Source organism: Pelodiscus sinensis, chromosome 5 (genome assembly GCF_052426305.1).
Source record: "Pelodiscus sinensis isolate ZL-2025 chromosome 5, ASM5242630v1, whole genome shotgun sequence".
Classification (NCBI taxonomy): Eukaryota; Metazoa; Chordata; order Testudines; family Trionychidae; genus Pelodiscus; species Pelodiscus sinensis.
Genome location: NC_143056.1, coordinates 125,949,177 through 125,972,537, shown reverse-complemented (window position 1 = coordinate 125,972,537; position 23,361 = coordinate 125,949,177). Strand labels below are relative to the sequence as shown.

Below are 23,361 nucleotides of genomic sequence, written 5' to 3'. Positions count from 1 at the left end.
AGCGAGCTGACAGTGCTTGGGCGAGACTGAAAGAACAGCTGGGTGCTGCAAGCCTGCTGATGGGAAAGGAGAGTCTCTCTGTGCTTCAGGGGCAGCGCTGAGGCAAGCGCCAGAAATGCCATCTTTGGGAACAAGTATTAGATGAGGTAGCCGTGTGAGTCTGAATCTGCAGAAGCGGCGAGGAGTCCTGTGGCACCTTATAGACTCACCGAAGCGTTGGAGCATAAGCTTTCGTGGGCAAAGACCCACTTCGTCCCATGCACGCATGCCACAGGACTCCTCGCCATCTTTGGGAAGAGTCACAGAAACTCGGCCCTGGGCTTGCTCCCGGCCTGCTGCCAAGGCCCCGCAGAGCAGCGTGTTTGCAAAGGCGGCGAGGGCAGCCCAGAAGCCAAGCTCCCCTGGCAGCACAGCGGCTGCCCCCTCCTGCCACCCCAGAACCAGGCGCCTTGGCCGTGGCTGCCACGGCGGAGCCCACAAAGCCTCTGGGAAGCTGCTGTGGGGCGCAGGGGGGATGCTCCAGGCTGGGCACCTCACCCTGGCTGCCAGGCCCCAGCACCGCAGCTCACCCTGGGGGTGGGGGCGGGGGCAGCTCTGCCCAGCTGCTGGCCAGAACGCTGGGCGCGCAATTCAAATCTAGCACCTGGCGCGGGGGCCGCTGGGAATTGTAGTCATAGAGGTGTGTGAGTGTGTCCCCGCGCAGAGCATTGTGGGAGTTTCAGCCCTGGGCGGCACCCAGTGCATTCTAGGAACGAAGCGCGGCATGCCGGGAGTGGCAGTTCCAACCACCTCGCCCCCTCCGGAAATGCCCGAGCGGCAGCCGGAAGTTGCCGAGCTGCGCCTGCCCGGAGCATGCGGAGAAGAGTTCCGTTTCCGGTGGGGGCGGGGCTGTGGAGTCTGCCGCGCTTCTCTGGGGCCCCGCGTGAGCGAGTGGACGCGGCGCGAGGCCGGTCTCGGTCGGGACGCAATCTCTCTCTCTTCCCCCCCCCGCCCCCCTTCTCCTTCCCGGAAACGGGGCCCGTGACCCGGAAGCAGAACCGGGACCCCTAAGGAGACGCCGCCATGTCCCTGATCTGCTCGAGTGAGTGACGGGCCGGGGGCCGCGGGGGGAGGGGCCGGGCTTGAGTCGCCCCCCGGTGACCGATCCTCCCCGCGGGCCCGGTGTCTCTGCAGCGGACCCAGGAGGAGACTGCAGAGCCCCCCCCGCTGGGTGTCCCCTGGGGGCCCCGATCCCGGTTCGTGCCGAGCCGAGCCCCTCGGCGCCCGAGTCTGCACCTGCGTCCCCTGCAAGGCCGCGGCTGCCCGGCCCGTGTCCCGGGAGGCGCAGCGCCTGGGCTGGGCAGGCTGAAGCACAGACAAGCCCCCCGCTCCCGGCTCACCGGGCTGGTGTGCCGGGGCCAGGCCGGGGGTGTCACAGCCAGGCGGCGATGGCCGGCCTCACCCGATACCCATTTTGCAGCGGGGTGAATTGGAAGTGGCCTTTCGTGCGGGGCGGGGAGGGGGGGAGTCAAGTGCAGCTTGAACCTGCACCTTTTAGTTGGGCACCTGAGCCGCTCTGCCACGGTGCTGAGAACTAAATAAAGGTGCGCGAGGGAGGGACTTAAGATATCTGGATGAAAATCTGCATGTACGGTTTTCAGTGCTGCTGATCCTACCAGTTCCCGTGGAAACGAGCTCAGAGAGCTTTCCATGGTAGCTCCTTCCCCTTAGGCACATAAACCGTGACAGTTACACTTCTGAGTGTGTCTCACATTTTTTGCCCTGTACAAATGTAGGTACTGCTGGTCTGTGCACATCTGACAGCTTGTGATGTATAAAGCAAGTCAAGCTTTTGCAGCTTATGCTAGAGATTACATATAACAGCACAGATGAAGAGCCATGGAATTCATAGTTAGGTTAGATTCATCATTAACTGCCTGATCTGCCCGGAGGGAGACCTAGCTACTTGTTGAAAGGCATATGTGTGTCATTCAGGGACTAACTAGGTTATTAGAAAACAGACCTTGGACAGAAAGATGGTGCACAGAAGCTTGAATCAATAAAGATAAATGAGGATGATGACAATAGCTTACATATAAACAGGGAAGGCATGGTAACAGTGCTATACATGTAGAGGCTGTAGGAAAGATTGGTCTGTGTCTGTTACCTTTGTCTTGGAGCTTCTCTGTCTTCTGGTAAGCAAGGGGTTTGTGTAAGGACCTAGGTTCTTTTGTTTGTCCACTTGTCACCACTGCAATCTTTTTATTTTTTGCAGTCTCAAATGAGGTGCCAGAGCACCCTTGTGTATCGCCAGTCTCAAACCATGTCTATGAGCGAAGATTGATTGAAAAGTACATTGCAGAAAATGGGACTGACCCAGTGAACAACCAGCCACTGTCTGAAGAGCAGCTGATAGATATCAAAGGTATCAAGCGGTGGGGAGAAGATTTAGAGGTGTGACCTGGTCGAGTCTCACCAGCTGTAGGAAGTTGGGTAGATCATCACTACCATCACTTGGCCTTCTGACTAAGCCTTAGCTTCCACTGCTCACCAAGCAATTGCCTGGTGGGCCAGGAAGATATGATCATTACAGAAAGGCTACGTCTAGTTTTCTGTTAAAAGCATTTGCGGAAAAGAGCGTCTAGATTGGCACGGACGCTTTTCCGCAAAAGTGTTGGGGAAGAAAAGACACCAAGAAAATGTAGGAATCCTTATAAAAGGGGCAAATCAGTATTGAGTTTAATCATCTACATCCAAAATCTTTAGCATGTCCCTAGTGTCCTCTTACCTCTCAGGCAAAGTCTAAAAATTCCTGGGGAAGTAGGCCAACTTGGTGCCTCAAACTCTTCATATTTTCATCCGCCAAAGACTTTGGCTCTCCTCTGGCCCCTTTCTGCCTTCAGCCCTTTTGAATGCTGCCTTTTCCTCTTCTCTCTTGTTGGAATGATCTGGGTTTGGCTTGTATAGGCCCAGATTCCTCCCACTCCCAGCAGCCTCTGAGAGGACTTGTTAAGTAGAGTCAGCTGCTTGGGGATTTCTGTTCTCCTCTGGGCAATTCACACTGTCACAAGAGATGTATCTTGGGGATTTTGGGGCTCTGCTGAACCTTGTCGTTGGCAGGCTACTGCATTGGCTGAGCCACTAGCCTGATTGGCATGGTAGGATCCAGGATGCTCACGTCAGAGATACATTAACATCCTCATTGTCTAATGGGTCTCTTCCGCCAGTGGCTCATGTAGGCTTAAAGCAGAGGATCAAGTAAGGGTGCAGATGGATCTGGATAAAGGGATGGGTGAATGGATGTGTTTGAGGGTGGAGAAGAAGTAGAGAGGCAAGAGACAGGAAAGGAGATTAATCCTCACTGCTGAGGCTAACAGGTCCACGTGCCCCATTCACAGTTGCCCACCCGATCCGGCCCAAACCACCTTCAGCCACCAGCATCCCGGCCATTCTGAAAGCCCTTCAGGATGAGTGGGTAAGTGCCCTCGTGGGGAGAGATGGGGTGGGTGTTGGGGCAATGGAGAGAACAGGTTCTCTTCTGATTGGCTGGGGGAGGTGGGCTGCCTTTTTTGCTCGCAGAGGTTGGGTGGGAGGAGTCCCCCACTCTACTTACCCAGGTAGGCAGAGCTTGCTGAGCTGGGGTGGACAGAGCATTGAGTTCTGGTGGGCTCCCTCACCATGCGGCTCCTCCCCCAGGATGCCGTCATGCTGCACAGCTTCACACTCCGCCAGCAGCTGCAGACCACCCGCCAGGAGCTGTCGCACGCTCTGTACCAGCACGACGCTGCCTGCCGCGTCATCGCCCGTCTCACCAAAGAGGTCACTGCTGCCAGAGAAGGTAAGTCGGGGAGATGGCACTGATTGAGGATAAGGCTGCAGCACCATGGGGACAGTCTGAGGGGATTCTAATTCTAGTGCCCTGGGAGCCGGCGGGGAGGGGTGCAGCTTGTGGAGCAGGCAGGAGTCAGCGCCCAAGGGAAGAGGTAACAAAATCTCTGCGCCACTCCTGTGAGTCTGCAGTTGGCACCCATGTCAACCCTTCAAACTGCTGCTTGTGTCTCCACAGCGTTGGCGACTCTGAAACCCCAGGCTGGCCTCATTGTCCCCCAGGCTGTGCCGTCTTCCCAGCCCAACATCACGGTGAGTCCCTCCTGCGTAGCTCTCTCCGTGCGCCTCCTGTCTGTGCTGTCATGCCTGCTGTACTCATGGGCTTCTTCTCTCCCCAATCCAGGGTGCTGGCGAGCCAATGGATCTGGGAGAGCTGGTGGGCATGACCCCCGAGATCATCCAGAAGGTAAGGAGCCCTCTGTTCCAGATTCGCCCTTCGCTCCACTACAGGAGCAATTCTCTTGTCCACCGTCCCTGTCCCCCATGTAGTTGCTCCTTTTTCATCTCCCTGCCTCATCTGTTGCACCCTATCGCTGCATGGTGCAGGTTGTCAGATGCCAGTCTTTTTGCTGACAAGTGTCTCAGTGCCTGAGTTCATTCTCTTGTTTTCCAGCTTCAAGACAAAGCCACGGTGCTGACCACGGAGCGTAAGAAGGTGAGTGGCTGTTCCCCAGTTTCTCTTCCTTCCCTGCAGTGGGGGGCAGGATGTAGGGGCTTTGAGGTGGGAGGGTGCTCTCCTTTGGGGCAGGGGAAAAGAAGCAGGAAAGTAGGAACTGTTGTTTTGGAGGTCTCTATGGAGGGAATTTCTCTGATCCCTGGGGTGGGGTGGCAAAGCAGGTCAGGGGAGGGATGCAGGGGCTTGGTGCTCTCCCAGGAGGATGCTCATTTCTCTTTGGATGCTCTCCTTGCTGTAGAGAGGTAAGACGGTTCCAGAGGAGCTGGTGAAGCCAGAGGAGCTCAGCAAGTACCGGCAGGTGGCCTCACACGTGGTGAGTTCTCTGATGCAGAGGGCTGCAAGCTAACTTGGGGCCTCAAAGCTTGGTGATGCCTGTGAATGCTCAGTCAGGCTTCCCCCAATGGCACAGTCCCTTATGCAACTACCTGGGGCTGTGCTGCTCTTCAGAACCTGGGCACGCTTGGTCCCCGTCCTGGAGTGGTAGCGGGGACGCTGTGCTGCTAGGGATCAGTCACTGCTTCTTCCTCTTGGTCCTCTGAGGCTCTGGAGTCTCCTCTCGGCAGCTGAGCTCTAAGCCCAGCACCTGAATCCTGAGCTGCCTCCTGCCTGCTTCTCCCCTCCTTGGCCATCAGCGCTGCTGCTAACGGACAGAGCTGAACAGGTGCTGGCTCTCAGGCATTGCGGGGGAGGAGGGGATAGCAGCGTGCAGCGCAGGCCTGGGTGAAAGCAAAGAGCCCTGGTGATTATGGCATCTGAACCAGTCTCGAGGGGCCCTTCCTGCTCAGCAGTGGTTCTGTCTGACACCCGTCTTTGTGCACAGGGCTTGCACAGCGCCAGCATCCCAGGGATCCTCGCCCTGGACCTCTGTCCTTCCGACACCAACAAGATCCTCACCGGTAAGGCAGCTGCCTTGGCGCCAGCTTCTGCCACCAGGCTGGCAGGGATGGATGGTGGCCTCTGGGAGCCACTGCTGCTGTTTGCCAGAGGGCAGGGATGTGGGTCAAAAGTCTCCCTGTTTGCTGGGCACACCGCTCGTCTGGCTTGGGCTGGTCCGGAGGGGTGGAGGGCAGCAGAGCTCTCTCTTTCCAGCTTCTGGAGATTGAGAGTCCCCATCAGTTCCAGGGGGCTGGATGTTGAGGGGAAATGGGTCTCTGGGCCCCACCCATCTCTGTTTGTGTTCTAGGCGGGGCGGATAAAAATGTCATCGTCTTTGACAAGAGCTCGGAGCAGATCCTGGCAACCCTCAAAGGGCACGCCAAGAAAGTCACCAGCGTGGTGTTCCATCCATCCCAGGTAAGGGCCAGTGCCAGCTCCCGCCCCATTTACCTTATGGTGTAACATCCCAAGGGGATGGATTGCGGGGTCTCCAGGCCCATAGCCCAGTGTACGACGGACTTTTCTCCATATCCCTGCATGGGGAGGGGAAGGCTTCTGCTGAAGCCGCGCCTCAGCATTAACGCTGTCTCACTCCTCCCACTGTCGATGTTCTGACCGCCAGGCGTGTTCTGCCCTCACATCTAGGAGCTGGTGTTCTCCGCCTCTCCCGATGCCACTATCCGGATCTGGTCGGTCCCAAGCGCCACTTGCGTGCAGGTTGTCCGGGCCCACGAGAACGCCGTGACGGGGCTGAGTCTGCACGCCACCGGCGACTATCTCCTGAGCTCCTCTGATGACCAGGTGAGACCTGGATCGCCCCAACCTCTCCTTGCCCCCCGTGTTGTGGGAGCTCATCTTGATCAGCGAGGTGGCACAGGCAGAAGCAGCGGAGGGCAGGCTGCTGTGGGAGGCACTCACGCCTTGTCCTCTCTTTCAGTACTGGGCTTTCTCTGATATCCAGACGGGCCGTGTGCTCACCAAGGTCACAGATGAAACCTCTGGCTGTGGTAAGGGTTCGGTATTGGCAGGGCGGGAGGGAGGCGGAGGCTGGCTCACAGGGGTCACTGTGCTTCACTGAATTTTCGCAGTGGGGTAGCACATAAGAAGAGAAGCTTGTTAAGAATATTTGTTTCAGAAATAACTGTGAAATATGTTCACTATTAACCTTAGGTTACATTTCTCACTACCTGCATGTCGATCTAGTGGATAGTCTAAGAGGTGTCTAACATATTTTAAAAATGAGCTTTCTGTAATACTTCTAAAGAAACGATACGTTGGAAAAATATTTTGTCCTAGATATAGGGCTGTCAATTGATGTGCGGTAACATCTGCGATTAAAGCAGGGAAGGATTAATGCGTTAATTTTTTTAACGTGTTAATCGCAGGCATTAATGCCGCACTGCCCCTTTGAAGCGCTGCTCCGGCACTTCCAAAGGGCAGCACGTTAGGAGTCGGGGATGCGCTGCCTGCGATTAACGTGGTGCTGCCCCTTGGAAACACCAAGGCGGCCTTTCCAAGGGGCAGCTGCACTGAGCCTGGGGTCAGCTGAGAACTCCAGCTGATCCTGGGCTCCCATGGTGCTGCCCCTTTGAAATGCCTCTGCAGCACCAAGGGAGCCCAGGATCAACTGGAGGTCTCAGCTGACCCCAGGCTCAGTGCAGAACCTCAGTGCACGCGATTACATTCTTTAATCGCTTGACAGCCCTACCTAGATAATCTTTCTGTATTCACCCTGGGTAAAAGGCTGCAGGAAGGGCCATATTCTGTGTTACACAAGGCCTAGGGAACCTGTGTTGGGGAAGGCTGGGAGGGGGCCTTGCTTTCTGCTGTGTTCTCCTGTTATCCCAGTGAGATGTGATCCTCACTCGGTCCTTTTTTGGGTCTCTGCAGCTCTCACCTGTGCTCAGTTCCACCCTGATGGGCTCATTTTCGGGACGGGGACTATGGACTCTCAAATCAAGATCTGGGACTTGAAGGTAGGGCTGGCTGGGTGTGCCCAACAGCTTCCAAGTCTGGTGCTGGAGGTTTCTAGGCTCTTACGCATATTGGCACATCCAGCTTCATGGCTAGGAGCATGCTCAGACTGAGGTTGGGTCCCTATATACATTGTAGGTAGAGCATGGGGCTGCTAGGGCCTCCTCCTTTATGCGCTAGGATCTCTGATTTCATTTAAAGAAAAATGTCTTTACCCCTTGTCACAACCACTCCCCATGTGACTGGCGCGGAAGCGACGCAGCAGTGGCTGCCCGAGCGTGCAGAGAGCCTGAGCCAGTGAGGGTGAAGTGACCCATTCAGCTCAATGATGTTTGCTCTGAAATGATGCTGCACGTTGGCATTAACTGTGTTCAGCGCTAGTCGAAGCACACAGGGAGAGAGGGGGTAGGAGTTCACTCTGGAGAGCTTGCCAGTTGACTCATTTTGCTGGGCTGAGTAGGGGGAGCTTGGATATCACATGTCTTCCACTCTGGCCCCGTCTGATAATGTGCACAGTCCTCCTAAGGGGGCGTGTGTGTAGGTGCCATAGCTTGGGTGGTCTCACCAGGGGAGAGTCACACTCTAGCCAGAGCCTGCTAATGTGAGGAGTTGGACTCATAGCACACAGGGGTGTGGAGATGGCTCCTGTCCTCTGGATCTGGCTCTGTTAGGCTGGATCTTCTGTTCCCACAATCTGCTGCCCCCGGTCTTTTCCCAGCTGGCCCAAGCTGGTCACTGTCCTTGCCTGCCAGCAACAGGTGACTAACTCTCTGTCTGTCTCAGGAACGCACCAATGTGGCCAACTTCCCGGGGCACTCTGGCCCCATCACCAGCATCGCGTTCTCCGAGAACGGCTACTACCTGGCCACGGCTGCTGATGACTCCTCTGTCAAACTCTGGGATCTGCGCAAGCTCAAGAACTTCAAGACTTTGCAGCTGGACAATAACTTTGAGGTGCGTGCGACCTTCCTGCTGCATCAAGCCCTGTCCTTGCTTCCCCAGCCTCTTCCTGATGAGAGGATCCAGCTGAGGGGTGTGGCCTGGGGGAATTCTTCCTCTGTGTCCTTGTTGTGTGTCCTCATCTGGCTGGGCTTCTCCCTGCACCAGGGATCCCAGTGTGTGTGTTGAGAGGAAGGGGGAAGGTCCCCACTCAGAAACTGGTGTCTGGTAGGTGAGCGTGCAGGGGAGGGTGTTGCCTGCATAGACACAGGTGTTGTGTGTGCGAGAGAGAGATGGGTGCCCGCTGCACCTGGCAGCCTGGGGATGGAGGGAGAGAGCCCTCTGGATCTGGCACAAAGTTGTGCCCAGGGCTTAGATCTCACTCTTCTCTGTAGGTGAAGTCCCTCATATTTGACCAGAGCGGTACCTACTTGGCCCTGGGCGGCACAGACGTCCAGATCTACATCTGCAAGCAGTGGACGGAGATTCTCCACTTCACAGGTGAGGTGCCCAGCTGGGAGACGCTAACAGGCCTGTGCTGGTATCCTGGAGTGGGAGAACAGGTTGCTCCTCTCCCTGTGTCCCAGAGATCCCGTTCCCAGGGAATGTGCAGTGTGGTATGGCCCTGGGGTGGAGGGGAAGATGATCTAGTAGGATGAGTTGCAAATGAACCGCGCAGTGTCTCTCCCCTAACCGCCTCTCATGTCTCTCCCCACAGAGCACAGTGGCCTGACTACAGGTGTGGCCTTTGGCCACCATGCTAAATTCATCGCTTCCACAGGCATGGACAGGAGCCTGAAATTCTACAGTCTGTAGCCTCTGTTCCCCAAACATGGGGGATGGGGTGTGTTCTTCACTGTAGTGTGGGGATTATTGTGGGAGGCAAGGGGGGGGGTAACATGGGCGGGTTATCATGGCTTTACTTTGGGGTATCAGGAGGAGGCCAACCTAGTGCACTCCCTTCCCTGTACTCAAAGGCTTTGTTTTTCCAGTTTCGTGTTTGTCTTTCCAGCTTAGACTTTGTTCTGTGATTGTAACAAACGAAATGGAACCAAACCCATCCACCGATGGACAACTGTGAATGAGAGGCTAGCCTGGGGAAAAGAGGGGGTGACATAGGAATGGGAGAGAAGAGGGGGATGGGGAAAATGTGTGTGGTTTTTTTTTGTAAGCAGCTATCTAGTTTCATTAAAAAAAATAAAGAATGTTGAACCATCTAGGGGTGTGGGAATTGTGTGCAACTCCTCCCAGAGGAGCTGTGGGGTAGAGCTTGGAGGGGAAAGAACTGGGCCTTCTCGGAGGAGATCCAAGGCCAGGAGGGGCTATCCTGCTATCCCCATCATCTCAAGTGCTTCTGTCAGTGCTGTTTGAATAGTGATGACAGGAAGAGAGGTGGGGGCCTGCATCCGGCCAGCTTGCCCCATCTCCCCACCGTTCTCAGCTGATTAGAGTCCTGCTGCATGGCTGAGCTGTGAAATTTAGCCAACCCCATTGGAGTTTGTGGGATAGCAGCTGTTGCACTGGACTTGCTGTAGCTTCATAGAGACAGGCTTTTACTATTTCTCATGTTCTCCTCAGCTAATGACCTCAACAACTCCTTTAAGAGTATGAATCCCCACCTGTCATCTGCAGAGGAGGCACAGAATGCATTGCAATTTCATGTGACAGTAAACATGGCAGAGGTCACAGCAGGACTAGGACTGGAGGGTGGCAGATCTGAAGCCTCAGTCCTTGTTTTAACCACCAGATGAGGCCACTAACAGTTCCAACTGAGTAGTAACTTATTTGTATGGCAGAGGGCACTAGGGGTACGTCTAAACTACATGTCTCCGTCGTCGGAGGCATGTAGATTAGTTTATTCAAAAAAGGGAAATGAAGCCGCGATTAAAATAATCGTGGCTTTATTTTAAATGTAAATGGCTGCCCCACTCTGCCGACAAACAGCTGATCAGGCATGAAAACATGCCTGCACAAGGAGCCCCTAGAGACTGCACTGTGCAGGGGGCTATCACGTGGAAGTGGACAGGATCTTTTAGAGGTGGGACTAGATGCTGCCAGCTGTTAGCTGCTGTGCCAAGCCCCCAAAGCCAGTCTGGTGGGAATAGTGAAGACGGGGAGCCAGGTTTGGCCCCTATTCCTTTTCCAGAGCTCTCCCCGCCCTCCTCCCCTTCCCCCCCCCCCCCCCCGCCTTCTCTAGATACTGATTCGGGAGAAGTCAGGCTGTGCTTGTGGTGTAAGATCTTAGTTGTACAACATGCCAACTTCTGGTAGTTAGGTCCCCAGAGATAGTGAGCTGAGGTTGGCATACCACTGCCTCACATCACTCAGACTTACTTGTAGCAGCCCCTGCTGGACAAGTGGTACTGCAGGCCTCCCGTTGAGAAGAGTGACAGGTAGATGCGCTACAGAAAATGTATGCCTGAAATCCACAAGCAAGGAGCTAGTTAAGTGTGGCCAGGCCCTCCCAATGTACTGAGCCAGCTGCTGTGCAACTGCTGCCTCCTAGAGAAAACCTGCCTGTGACACATGGTTGGGGATGGAGAAGAGGCGCATTTACCCTAGTGCTAGCAGTCCTACTTTCTCAGACACGCCCCTAGCACAGATACAGGCGTTTCCATTGCTATGGCTAAGAGTTTAGGAAAAGCCTTCCCGTGAACTTCCAGGCAGTGGTGTGGGGTTATTGGAATGAGCAGGGATCTTGGCTGCCTGTTATTCAGTCAGGTCCCATTGCAGTTCTTGGGTGTGAACTGCAAGAACTGAACTCATGTCTAGTGATCTTTTAATACTCTTTAAAAAGGTTTAGTTAGTAGTTGGCTATCAGCCTGGGTTTTGGGGTTAGCTCTTAAGCCATATTCACCTGGCTGTAGGGCTGGCTTTTTGACGTCAGAAGAACCTTTCCATTTATAGGAAAGAGATTAGTAATTTATTTGGTACATGAATGAAGGCCTGAGGCTGGGTTCCTTAAAGGAACGGCTTTGTTTGCACTTCTGAGGCACCAGTGAGCCAAAGCAGAAGCTGTCTGGCTAAATCTCAGTGATGGAATTTCTGCCAGCTATTTATCTACCCCTTTTGCTTGAAGTGAATCCTAATTGAATGGCCTCACCTGGTGCCTACTGGGATCAGGCTCAGAAGCCTTAGACTCAGGAGAGAGATTGGCAGTTTTAAAAGGTTATCTTTGAGGACCAAGTAGGGAAAGTGGGGTTAAGCCTGTATAAGTGAGGCCAAACATGCCTGCACAAGGAGCCCCTAGAGACTGCACTGTGCAGGGGGGTATCACGTGGAAGTGGACAGGATCTTTTAGAGGTGGGACTAGATGCTGCCAGCTGTTAGCTGCTGTGCCAAGCCCCCAAAGCCAGTCTGGTCGGAACAGTGAAGACGGGGAGCCAGGTTTGGCCCCTATTCCTTTTCCAGAGCTTGTCTGAGGCTTGCCACTTTGGCACTATGCCCAGTGGAGTTGGGCTTAAACCTACCTGAGGACGGCTGGAGTCTAAGACATCCAGGGAGAGGTAGTTTCCATCTTAGACCCAGGCGAGGAAGGAGAAGTCTTATAGGTCCACCCAGCAGATTCTCTGGCTGCCCCTGCCCAATGCAGATCCCATTCTGGGCAGGGCCTAGAGCTTTATGCAGAAGAACAACTCAATCTCTTCAGAAGAGACAGCAGCTGCTGGCGGTAGGCTCCTTCCAGACAAAGTCCACCACACTCAGTTAATGTGGGTCACAATTTTATTTTCCTACTTGGTTTGACAGTCATGATGGAGGTGTTGGGATCTTGTCACCCGGCCCCTTCTGCAGAGCCGAGCCACAGCAATGAGGGAGGTCACTGGTCCCAGGGAGAGTGCACAGCCAGAAGCACAGGAGCTGGGTCCAGTCTGGAGGCAGGCTCTGCGGGAAGAGGAAGAGGGTGCTAGGCAATACAGTGGATGTGCGCATAAACGATAGTGCAGGCAGGAGTAAGGATCCCTGCCCTAAAGTTACTACTACCCATTAACAGTGGGTTGGGCCTTCTCCCCTTCCATGTGTTCTTGCACCTGACCAGCTCAGCGTACCAGGCAAGCATCTGCACTAGGGGAGACTTCTGTTCTTTGCAGGATTCCAGCAGAGGGCAGCACTGATCCTGCCTACACCAGGGCTCTGTGTCCCTGGCTTGCAAATCAAGGGGTTCATGCCCCAGTGGGCTTTGGCTTGCTTCAAAGAATGGGTTGACCCTCCATCCCTCACCACATTTTTTTTGGTGGGGGGGAGGAAATGGGATGAGGGAAGGTCTGATTCCCAGGAGTGGAAAAAGATAGTACAGCAGTCAACATAGCTGGGATATTAACAGCAAGAATGATTGATCATCTGTGTGTTATACATTCCTGGGGCCACACATGGGCTACATCTACATTGGCAAGATTTTGCGCAAATACTTTTAATGCAAGAGTTTTTGCGTTAAAGTATTTGTGCAAGAGAGCATCTACGCTGGCACGTGCTTTTGCGCAAGAAATGCGCTTTTGCGCAAAACCATCCGTGCCAGTGTAGACGCTCTCTTGCGCAAGGAAACTCCGATGGCCATTTTAGCCATTGGGCTTTTCTTGCGCAAGAAATTCATGTTGCCTGTCTACACTGGCCTCTTGCACTAGAACAGTTGCGTAAGAGGGCTTATAGCTGAGCGGGAGCATCATAGTTCTTGCACAAGAAGCACTGATTTCACATATTAGAACATCAGTGTACTTGCGCAAGAATTCCCCGCCAGTGTAGACAGGCAATCATGCCAATGTAGACGTACTACAGGGAAAGTAGCGTTTCAGGCTACTACAAGTATCAATAAGACAAACAGCCAAGAACGGCAGGCCAACTCACCTGGGTAGTCAGACGTGCTCTCGGTGTGACCCAGGACTCTCCTGGAAGATCAGCGTTCCATGAGAACGCACTAGGTCCTGGGGCTCTGTCCCACTGCCAATATGCAGAAACCGGTGGCCTAGAAGATGGAGAGGAGAGAGAATTAGGGAGTTCTCTAAATGCTGCACCCTCCACCTGGTATTGGAGAGCTTTTGATGGGGCCACTCTAGTTGGCGTCTGCTCAGTATGTGTGGAGCAGTCCTCCTGAGATGGTCATTGGAGGGTTGGGATCAGGTGGGAGGCAGCAATTTTAACCCCCATTTGAAATCTGCTCTGGGGATTCTAGTGGCCCATTATAGTTCCTATGGGGGTGGGGAGAAGGGTGCAGTCACCAAGTAGATACCATCTATCCTGGGCACTTGCTTCCTATTGCAGAATGCACCGAGCCAATCTAGCAGATCACACTTAGCATCTCTGGCTGAGTTGACATTGCAGTGACTAATGGGACAGTTAAGGCACTGGGTGACATGCCCCCATGCTGTACCCAAATATTGAGGTGGAGAGGAGGAGTAGGGCGGAGCACTCAAACCCAGATCAATGGCAGACCTTGCCACTGGTACACAGAAACTTACTTATAGCAGCCCCTGATGGGCACATGGTCTGGCAGGGCTCCAGCTGGGAGGGGTGGCAGGCAGAGGCACTGCAGAAGAGGTACACCTGCAAACCACACAAGTGGAAAATGAATTCGTGAGCAGCTCTGAGCCGGCAAGTAGTAACGCTGGTCACTGGCTTCCCTGCACATAGGCAGCACCAAGGGAAGGAATTTGGATCTTTAGCTCCAGAACTGCTAGCTGCTCCATTTAAACCATGTGATAGGACTCGTGTAGCTGCAGTAGGGACAGTCTTCACGGGCCGCTGGTCATTGGAAAGCTGCTTCCCAGAATACACTCCATCCAGCAAAGGGCACTAGGTTATGTCCACAGTGAAGGAACCAGACATCTGGGCTGTGTCTACACTGGGCCACTTATTCCGGAAAATCAGCCGCTTTTCTGGAATAAGCTGCGAGCTGTCTACGCTGGCCCTTGAATTTCCGGAAAAGCAACGACGCTCTACTGTACAAAATCAGCTGCTATTCCAGAAAAACTATTCTGCTCCCGCTCGGGCATAAGTCCTTATTCCGGAACACTGTTCCGGAAAAGGGCCAGTGTAGACAGCCCAGTAGTCTTTTCCGGAAAAAAGCCCCGATTGCGAAAATGGTGATCGGGGCTCTTTTCCGAAAAAGGGCGTCTACATTGGCCACAGACACTTTTCTGGAAAAGGGGCTTTTCCGGAAAAGCAGCCTGCCAATGTAGACGCTCCTTTTCCGGAAAAACTGAAAACGGAATAGTATTCCGTTTTAAGCAGTTCCGGAAATTCATGCCAGTGTAGACACAGCCCCCAGGTGTAGCAAATTTAGCATCAGGTGTGGTTAGCAAGTGGATACTCCCTCCAATGCAGGTGAAATCCTGGCAAGCATTATCCATTAGGTAGCTGGAGCTAGGAAGTTAACTGGGAGTCTCTGCATCTCAGATGTTCATCACTGTTCATATACAGCAGTGGTCCCCAACCTTTTTAACCACAAGATCACTTTTTCAATTTAGATGCAATGTAAGATCTACCTCAAACCCCACAACCCTTGCCAAATACCCAGGTTTCTTCCCCCCATTCTCTGAGATCCCTCCGCTGCTCCAGCCCTTCTCCGAGGCCTCACCCTGCTCGCTCCCCGAATCTCATTCATTTTCACCAGGCTGGGGTTGGAGTCCAGGCACTGGTCTTGGGCAAAGGGGTAGAGCATGTGGGAGGGGACACTCTGAAGGTAGGCTGGGTTCTGGAGGGGACTAAGGGGCATCAGCCTCTGAAACACAGGGAGGTGGGCTCGATCCCTATACCCACATGGGCAGCCAACATCTGCTGCCCCCGGGATGGACCTGGCTCCCGCATTAGGAAGGCAGGATAAGGGACCCGCAGGAGGTGGAGTGGGATCTCAGAGTTAGGGCATCAGCCTCTGGAGCACAGGGTGATGGGGTCGAGTCCTGCCAACACAGGCTGCCCCAGGGTTGCCAATACCTGGCTCCTGTATTAGGAAAGCAGGATAAGGGACCTGCTGAAGGTAGGGAGGTGGAGTGGGTTCTGGAGTGGCCTAGGGGATACTGCATTTGCCTGGGGAACACACACTGTGTGAGAGTGACAGAGATTTGCATTTCCAAGCTCCCACCATCCTCTTCTCTCTGTGTGGAGACAGGGTACAGGAGTGGGGGGAGAAGGACACCCTGACATCAGCACCCCCCTCTTCTCCCTCCTGCATGACAAGCAGGAGGCTCCCAAGGGGAACTCCAAGGCAGAGAACAGGAGTAGAATGACAGTAGAGAAATAGGCAACTGTAGTGCCAGCTCTTAATAGCTTCCCGGCCAAACCAGTCAGGATCACCTGTCAGAGGCTCCAAGATCTACTGGTAGATCCCGATCGACTGGATGGTGACCACTGATATACAGCCTGGATCCAGCTAGTTAGGGGCAGTGTCCCTAAAGCAGCTATGATGCTGTTCCCATTTTGGGGGACGACTCAGGGCCAGATCCAAGCAATGGTCATTTAGAAGCACCAGAGACTGTGTAGAGACCCTCCCTCCCCCTCTGTTAGGGAGTCATCTAAATGCAAAGGTGGGGACAGTAGTTGGAGAGGGGCACAAAGGGCGCAGGTCACTGCCTGGCCATCCTCACCAGTCCATCAAGCACCATCTGGGAGGCAGAGTCCACAAAGGCAAAGGTGGAGAGGACGAAGCGCTGGTGATGGGTCGGGAAGGGCAGCTCAGAGGAGGCCGGGCCCACGGGCACAAGCTGGGTTCTGTAGTTGTCTCCCAGAAACGGGCACCTGGGAACAGAGGGGAAGGTTTAATTCTAAAAATCAGCTGGCCACTGCTCGAGCGCACCAATGATCCCTTCACCTCCGGCCACTCACCCGTCCACCAGGATGGGCCACTGTGGCTGCTCCAGGGGGTTTGCACTGGGGGTGGCCCAGCACTGGTGCAGAACCAGGACCAGGGCGGGGTCTGTTCTCTGCAGGATGCGAACCTCCACGTAGATCAGGTCTCTGAGCACCTTCAGCACAGGGTAGTCTCCCTCCTCAAAGTAGGATCTGTAGCTCAGGTCTGCAGGGGAGAGCAGAGCTGAGAGACTGGGGCCCTCCAGGGGCTGGGATCTCTGCCCTGGAGCGAGGGGGGCTGCCTACCTGTGGCAATGCGCAGCTCAAGGTGGAGGGGTCCTTCCTGGGTGACTGGAGCAGGTGAGGGGGGCAGGAAGATCTGAACCTGCAGTGGCAGGAAGTCACTGGCATTGTAGATGCAGCGAGCATGGAGGCTGCAGAGGAGAGAGCAGAGGGAGGAGGCTGATGCTCAGTGAATTCAGACTGAGCCAAGGCTGCGTCTGCCTGTGAGTTTTAGCACTGGAGACAAACAGAATCAGGCCCAGTGAGTGCCTGCAAGGGAGGCATTCAAAGCTGCTGGAAGGGCTGAGGCCCGGGTAACCCCAACGGAGGAAGTCACAACGTCTCCCTATTCAATGAAGCAGCCTATTGCCTTCCCCTTCAGATACGGGGAAGGTTGGAATCATTTCTCCCACACTAGCCAGGCCAACTCACATGAAGGGGCTGTCCCGGGTGATGGAGCCACTTGGCCCCGTTCGGATGTCGATGCCAGAGATCAGCTGGTTCTCATAGATCAGTTTGTCCCCGATCACCTGGCAGGTTAGACATGGGGCAAATTAGTCCCCCAAGGCCCTTAGCAGAGCTCTCACTCTGAAGTCCTGGGGGCATCTCCTCACCTGAGCTGTGGTGCCGCACTGTGTGAAGGGAAAGTAGAAGATCACAAAAGCCTCGGTCTTCCTGATGGGCTCACACCCAGTCTGGGCGTAGGCTAGCCGGACACTGTCCAGAACGATGGGGTGGGCAGACATGTCCCTGGAGACCACCAGAATAAAGTGACCATCCAGGAGGCACTGAATAGTGACTGCAAGACAGGGGAGCAGGTTAAGTCCAGAGGACATAGGACAATAGATCTGGAACACTAAGGAGCAAGAGTCCTGGATCTCACCCTGGTTTTTATGGGCATTGTTGTTAAGGTGTGCATTAATACTTCACATGCCTTGCAGAGGAGGCACTTGAATCTGGCAGAACCAGCAGGTTCTGGGCCAGACTAACCCACAACGTAACTCCCTGGAGCTAGAAAATTGGGTTCCTAGTGAGGTGGCAGATATCGGTCATGTAGGATCCACATACACGGCCTTTTCCTTACTCTCAGATCTGCCAAGGCCAGACAAGGCTCACTGGCTGCTTTCTTCCAGAAAAGTCTCAAGGTCGGAGCAGCAAGGCCACTCTCCGGAAAGTAACCCAGTCTGCACACAGCTGACAGTGACCGCAGTCCGGAGTCAGGCCACATTGCAGGAGTTTCCATCGGAGGGAGTACTAGAGCAGAAGTTGGAGGGCAGCCTAGGTCACCACTTACTCACGTGGCGACCTCTCCTAGCAGGTGGCTGTGGTCTAGACTGGAAGCCCAGCCACAGCGCCAGCACCGATCGCGCCCTTGCAATGTGCTCTGTAAGCCGTCAAAATGAGGGGCACATCTAGTGCCGGGACCCGGTTCACACGGGTGCTTTACAGCACTAGAACGTGCTGCACTTGCTGGTGTGTGCACGCGCTTCCACGCTTGAGAACATTTACTGCAAACCTGGCCTGAGTGTTGCCAGGCTTTCCGGGGCAGAGCACCCAGGCTCGGTCTCTCCCCACTTCCCCCCACACGAGCCAACATGGGAGCAGGTCTCCTACCTGTGTTGCCATAGTAGCAGGGAGTTGTTGGGTCCGTCTCATCGTAACAGCAGCCAGCCTGCATGCAAGCAGTGTAGTCTGAGGCATCCGCACAGGGGATCTTTCCAGCCCCCACACGGCACTGCTCCTGTGTGACATGGGCACCTAGGGCGGCAGGGCTGGATTAGGGATTGCTGTAGGTCTGCCCCAAAAGCCTTTGGACAAGCCAGCCAGTTCAGCCATTTGTGCACAACATTGCTCCAGCTGCCAAGTCCCCAACCCCTGAAATAGCCCAGTCATTCCACTATCGTCACAGCACAGCTCGGCCCAGACAGGCCTCAGAAAGGCGCAAGATGTGACCTGTCATCTTCTTGGCATTAAGCAAGGAGCCGAGAGAGTGTGCTGTGGGATCCCATGGCCCTTTTCTACTGTCATGTGGCTTCTCTCCCATCTCACAACTCTCCCCCGCCCTCCTCGCTTCCCCCCCCCCGCTTCCCCAACCACTCATTCTGAGCACAGTCCCCGGAAGGACACAAGCTGTGGTGCTGACTGACTTGCTGGACCCCTCAGCCCAGAAGAGCCTCGGTCAGCCTCCCTCAGGCATCCCACATTGCTGCCCGGATTGAGGCACATATAGCTCTGGCCGGTGCCCTAGCTACAGTGGCTGGGACTCCTGAGCCATTTTCAATTGCTGGGCCCTGGGGCAGTTGCCTTCTTCCGTATCTCCAGACCCTGTGGGGTGGGGGAATGGAACAGTGCCACCGAAGGCTGCCACACTGGATCATACATTCGCTAATGGGAAGCTGCATTGACCACACTCTCAAATTCACTCCACTTAGAAGACAGACCTACCTATATTGCTTGGGAGCACGGGCCCCGGATGCACCAGGCCAGGTGGGCGCACCAGGCCGGGCTGCGGCACGGACCCCGGGCGCACCAGGCCGGGCTGCGGCACGGACCCCGGGCGCACCAGGCCGGGCTGCGGCTCGAACCCCGGGCGCACCAGGCCGGGCTGCGGCTCGAACCCCGGGCGCACCAGGCCGGGCTGCGGCTCGAACCCCGGGCGCACCAGGCCGGGCTGCGGCTCGGACCCCGGGCGCACCAGGCCGGGCTGCGGCACGGACCCCGGGCGCACCAGGCCGGGCTGCGGCACGGACCCCGGGCGCACCAGGCCGGGCTGCGGCACGGACCCCGGGCGCACCAGGCCGGGCTGCGGCTCGGACCCCGGGCGCACCAGGCCGGGCTGCGGCACGGACCCCGGGCGCACCAGGCCGGGCTGCGGCACGGACCCCGGGCGCACCAGGCCGGGCTGCGGCACGGACCCCGGGCGCACCAGGCCGGGCTGCGGCACGGACCCCGGGCGCACCAGGCCGGGCTGCGGCACGGACCCCGGGCGCACCTGGCCGGGCTGCGGCACGGACCCCGGGCGCACCTGGCCGGGCTGCGGCACGGACCCCGGGCGCACCAGGCCGGGCTGCGGCACGGACCCCGGGCGCACCAGGCCGGGCTGCGGCACGGACCCCGGGCGCACCAGGCCGGGCTGCGGCTCGGACCCCGGGCGCACCAGGCCGGGCTGCGGCACGGATCCCGGGCGCACCTGGCCGGGCTGCGGCACGAGCCCCGGGCGCACCAGGCCGGGCTGCGGGACGAGCCCCGGGCGCACCAGGCCGGGCTGCGGGACGAGCCCCGGGCGCACCAGGCCGGGCTGCGGCTCGAGCCCCGGGCGCACCAGGCCGGGCTGCGGCACGGACCCCGGGCGCACCAGGCCGGGCTGCGGCACGGACCCCGGGCGCACCAGGCCGGGCTGCGGCTCGGACCCCGGGCGCACCAGGCCGGGCTGCGGCACGGATCCCGGGCGCACCTGGCCGGGCTGCGGCACGAGCCCCGGGCGCACCAGGCCGGGCTGCGGGACGAGCCCCGGGCGCACCAGGCCGGGCTGCGGGACGAGCCCCGGGCGCACCAGGCCGGGCTGCGGCTCGAGCCCCGGGCGCGCCAGGCCGGGCTGCGGCTCGAGCCCCGGGCGCACCAGGCCGGGCTGCGGCTCGAGCCCTGGGCGCACCAGGCCGGGCTGCGGCACGAGCCCCGGGCGCACCAAGCCGGGCTGCGGCACGAGCCCCGGGCGCACCAAGCCGGGCTGCGGCACGGGCTCCGGGCGCACCAGGCCGGGCTGTGGCTCGAGCCCCGGGCGCACCAGGCCGGGCTGCGGCACGAGCCCCGGGCGCACCAGGCCGGGCTGTGGCACGGGCTCCGGGCGCACCAGGCCGGGCTGCGGCTCAAGCCCCGGGCGCACCAGGCCGGGCTGCGGCTCGAGCCCCGGGCGCACCAGGCTGGGCTGCGGCACGAGCCCCGGGCGCAGCAGGCCGGGCTGCGGCATGGGCTCCGGGCGCACCAGGCCGGGCTGCGGCTCGAGCCCCGGGCGCACCAGGCCGGGCTGTGGCACTAGCTCCGGGCGCACCTGGCCGGGCTGCAGGACGGACCCCGGGTGCACCAGGCCGGGCTGCGGTATGGACCCCGGGTGCACCAGGCCGGGCTGCGGCACAGGGTCTGGGCGCACCAGGCCGGGTTGTGGCATGAGCTCTGGGAGCACCAGGCCGGGCTGCGGCACGGCACGCATGGTCTCCTCTGGCCTTAAGTCATGTTCAGTGGCCTTGGGGCAGATCATGTTCAAATCGTAGGCAGCAGCGACAGTCCCGGTGCTCTGCAGCTCCTCCACTCGGATCCTCAGGTGGTTCCGGCCATCCTGCAATGGCAGTAGCAGGGCAGTCAGTCAGCAAGGTTGTGTACTGGAGTGCCTGAACTGGTCATCTCCATCTCTTGACCAGCAGCTGGTGACAGCTATGTCCTGTGGAGCAGGCTGGGAACATAAGCTTTTTACAGGCCAGTTCCAAGGACTGTTTCCATGCTACTCTTGACAGCTGAGGCAAGGTTCCCAGCATCACCATCTTATTGCTAGAGACGTTTAGGAGCACCAAGAATCTCACCTTCCTGAGCACATGACAGCCGTTGTAGCCTGCTGAGAAGATCACAGAGCCTTCCCTGCCAGCAGTGACCCAGTGGAGGCAGATGGAGCAGTTGGTTACTTCAAAGGGAGTCCCAAACTCATCTGTGGAGAGAGTGACACACCCAGGATAGGTAAGGAAGGGTTAAGACAAGAGAGGAAGTGTAGACAGAGAGAGGAACTTTTGTTATGTCTACACTTGTGGCTTCTTGCACCAGAAGGAGCTGTCTACACTGCCCCTTCTTGCGCTACGCCGTTTTTCCTGAAAAATAACTGGCGTAACAGCATTGCGCAAGAGGGTTTTTCTTGCGCAAGAAGGGGCAGTGTAGACGGCTCCTTCTGGCGCAAGAGCCTCTTCCGCAAAAACGGCGGCTCATTAGGTCTGCAAATGAGGCCCGGCAATATTCCACGCTTAGCCTCATTTGCATATTTCTGGCGCAAGACGCCGTGAGTGTCGACATCACCTTTGAGATGTGGAGCTGGAGCCCCACGACTTTTTATTGCATCTGATCTAGGACTCCATCTGACCCCATCCCAAAATGCATGATCGTCTGCGACCCTAACATCATCCCAATGCAAGGGGCTCACAGCCAACAGACAGTGAGAGCCGGCTGGCCAGAGCAACTCAACGCTCCCAATTCACTCCTATCACAATCTGGATCTAAGTGCTGTCATGCAAGGCATGGCTAAACATGTAAATACACCGATCATTAGCACTATGGCACGCCAAGACCATTTTGAAATTAGAAATTACATTTTAAACGTTTATGCCAGGCCAAGCTGGAGTCACCCCTTCCCAGGGAAAGGAAAATGGTCTGCCACCCACGTGAGTCCACTCCTAACTCTCCCGAATATAAGAACTCACTGAAGATGCGGCTCCTTGTGTGAATGGGTCTGTTTTACTTTCAACCTGAATCGTGTCAGTTCTGCATTGGATGCCGAGTGCCCCTGCGTGGCGCTTGCAGAACACATGGTTGCCCGTTATCTTGCTGCGTGTAACCAGAGCTGATATGGGCCAGGCAGAGGCAGGGATGCAAGAAGCAGAGATGCCGAGCCACAGCTGTTTTGCACAGACACTGTGAGGCACAGCAGCAGAGCCAGTAAGGCAGCCAGGGTTACGGTGCAGACAGTGAAAGCCTCACACTAGTCTGGACTGCACCCAGAATGGGACGTGGCATATTGGGCACAGACAGCAGCAGAGGATGGGGAGTCCCAGACATATGCCGCCTCCCATACAATGCCATGGCCCTGTGACACATCACCCTCATCCTGCCAGGTGGGAGGCACAGTCAGGCCATTGGACAAGGCAAGGGGATTTGCAGGGGGGAAGGCTGACCGGCACCTTAGATGGAGAACACCTGCCTCCAGAAACCTCAGCATATGAGTGTCCAGCCAGACACCAAGCAGCGCTGGAATAGCTGCCTTAGGGAGAAAAGCAGAAGCTCCCACCGTGTAAGAGATTTCCAATAAGGCTCATACATCTCTATTGCACACGGAAGGGGGCAGACAAACAGGAGGCTACTTCACTTTCTCGAGAAGTAGCCAGGCAGCTACTTACCCACAACTTTGAAGCGGACGGGGCGGCCCTGGGTGGGAAAGACCAGCAGCTGCATCCCATAGTCTCCACACTCATACTCATACTGCAAGACAGAGAAACTGACCCCGTGCAACTCCCCCTGCCCCAGGGCTGCCCCCAGCAACCAAAGCAGCACTAAGCCCCCAAAAAACCTACAGCCCCAGCCCATGGCTGAAGGGCACTCAGAAAGAAGCCCTGCCCAACAGCCACTTCTCCTAGCCAGGGAGGCTGTGGGACCTGGCTTTATAGGGTGAGCGGAGGGGAGTGAACCAGATGAGCAGAGAGGCTGTGCCTGGGAGCTGCTAGCTGCTGTGGAGGGGCCGGGTGAAAAGTGCAAAGCTCAGGGTGAAAGGGAAATGGAACCATTTCAGTCCTAACAACCCCTCAGCCCTAAGAGACCCCCTCCCCCCTCATTGAACCCGCCTGCCATGCTACATTTGGGGATCTCCCTGCCTCAGGACCCACCTCCCCCACTCTTCTTAGCTCTCTCCCTGCCCCTGGCTCTTGCGCTCTTCCCCAGGGTCCCTGACACCGTGGGGCATGGGCAGAGGGACGTGAAACATGGGCCAGGCATGTGCAAACACTTGCTCCTGAGAATGGGGACTTTAGACCTGCCCTGGTGCTGACGGGCGCCAGGCAACCAGCAAGCTTCCCCTGCAGCTCTGCCAGGGCCCTGCAATCCCGGCCTGCAGTGTCTTTCGCGAGTCTGGTCTCGGCTCCCTCTGCGCGGGCTCCTCCGCCGTGGCCTGGACCCCTTGCCCCATGTGCCTGTCTCCGGCTCGCAGTCTGACTGTCCCTGCTTGG

General features: G+C 56.8%; 2 protein-coding genes across 2 annotated transcripts; one reads left to right on the top strand and one right to left on the bottom strand.

The window, feature by feature from the left end:
• The first annotated feature begins 856 nt into the window (after positions 1–856).
• On the top strand, positions 857–9,549 carry PRPF19 (pre-mRNA processing factor 19). Its single transcript, XM_075928394.2, has 16 exons — positions 857–1,081; positions 2,255–2,404; positions 3,378–3,454; positions 3,676–3,817; positions 4,046–4,119; positions 4,211–4,273; positions 4,481–4,522; positions 4,782–4,856; positions 5,364–5,439; positions 5,727–5,836; positions 6,065–6,220; positions 6,357–6,426; positions 7,310–7,395; positions 8,177–8,347; positions 8,728–8,833; positions 9,051–9,549. Exons 1-16 carry the CDS (start codon positions 1,063–1,065, stop codon positions 9,146–9,148), a joined length of 1,515 nt encoding a protein of 504 aa, XP_075784509.1. The 5' UTR covers positions 857–1,062; the 3' UTR covers positions 9,149–9,549.
• A 2,499-nt stretch (positions 9,550–12,048) lies between these two features.
• LOC102443930 (uncharacterized) lies at positions 12,049–22,817 on the bottom strand. Its single transcript, XM_089778740.1, has 12 exons — positions 22,540–22,817; positions 20,965–21,086; positions 18,836–20,723; positions 18,005–18,148; positions 17,005–17,189; positions 16,823–16,920; positions 16,415–16,542; positions 16,145–16,334; positions 15,907–16,057; positions 13,783–13,867; positions 13,172–13,289; positions 12,049–12,214 (listed from the first exon to the last, which is right to left on the bottom strand). Exons 1-11 carry the CDS (start codon positions 22,724–22,726, stop codon positions 13,180–13,182), a joined length of 3,288 nt encoding a protein of 1,095 aa, XP_089634866.1. The 5' UTR covers positions 22,727–22,817; the 3' UTR covers positions 12,049–12,214; positions 13,172–13,179.
• Positions 22,818–23,361: the final 544 nt, after the last annotated feature.

Bases quoted from the DNA above. Each gene is read 5' to 3' on its own strand.
- LOC102443930 (XM_089778740.1), bottom strand. From the start codon at position 22,726: ATGGGCTGGGGCTGTAGGTTTTTTGGGGGCTTAGTGCTGCTTTGGTTG. The intron at 16,921-17,004 runs GTGAGGAGATGC...CTAACCTGCCAG, and splicing joins AGTGCGGCACCACAGCTCAG to GTGATCGGGGACAAACTGAT. The intron at 16,335-16,414 runs GTAGGCAGCCCC...TCTCCCCTGCAG, and splicing joins TGAGCTGCGCATTGCCACAG to ACCTGAGCTACAGATCCTAC.
- PRPF19 (XM_075928394.2), top strand. The intron at 2,405-3,377 runs GTATCAAGCGGT...CCCCATTCACAG, and splicing joins GCAGCTGATAGATATCAAAG to TTGCCCACCCGATCCGGCCC. The intron at 5,440-5,726 runs GTAAGGCAGCTG...TTTGTGTTCTAG, and splicing joins CACCAACAAGATCCTCACCG to GCGGGGCGGATAAAAATGTC.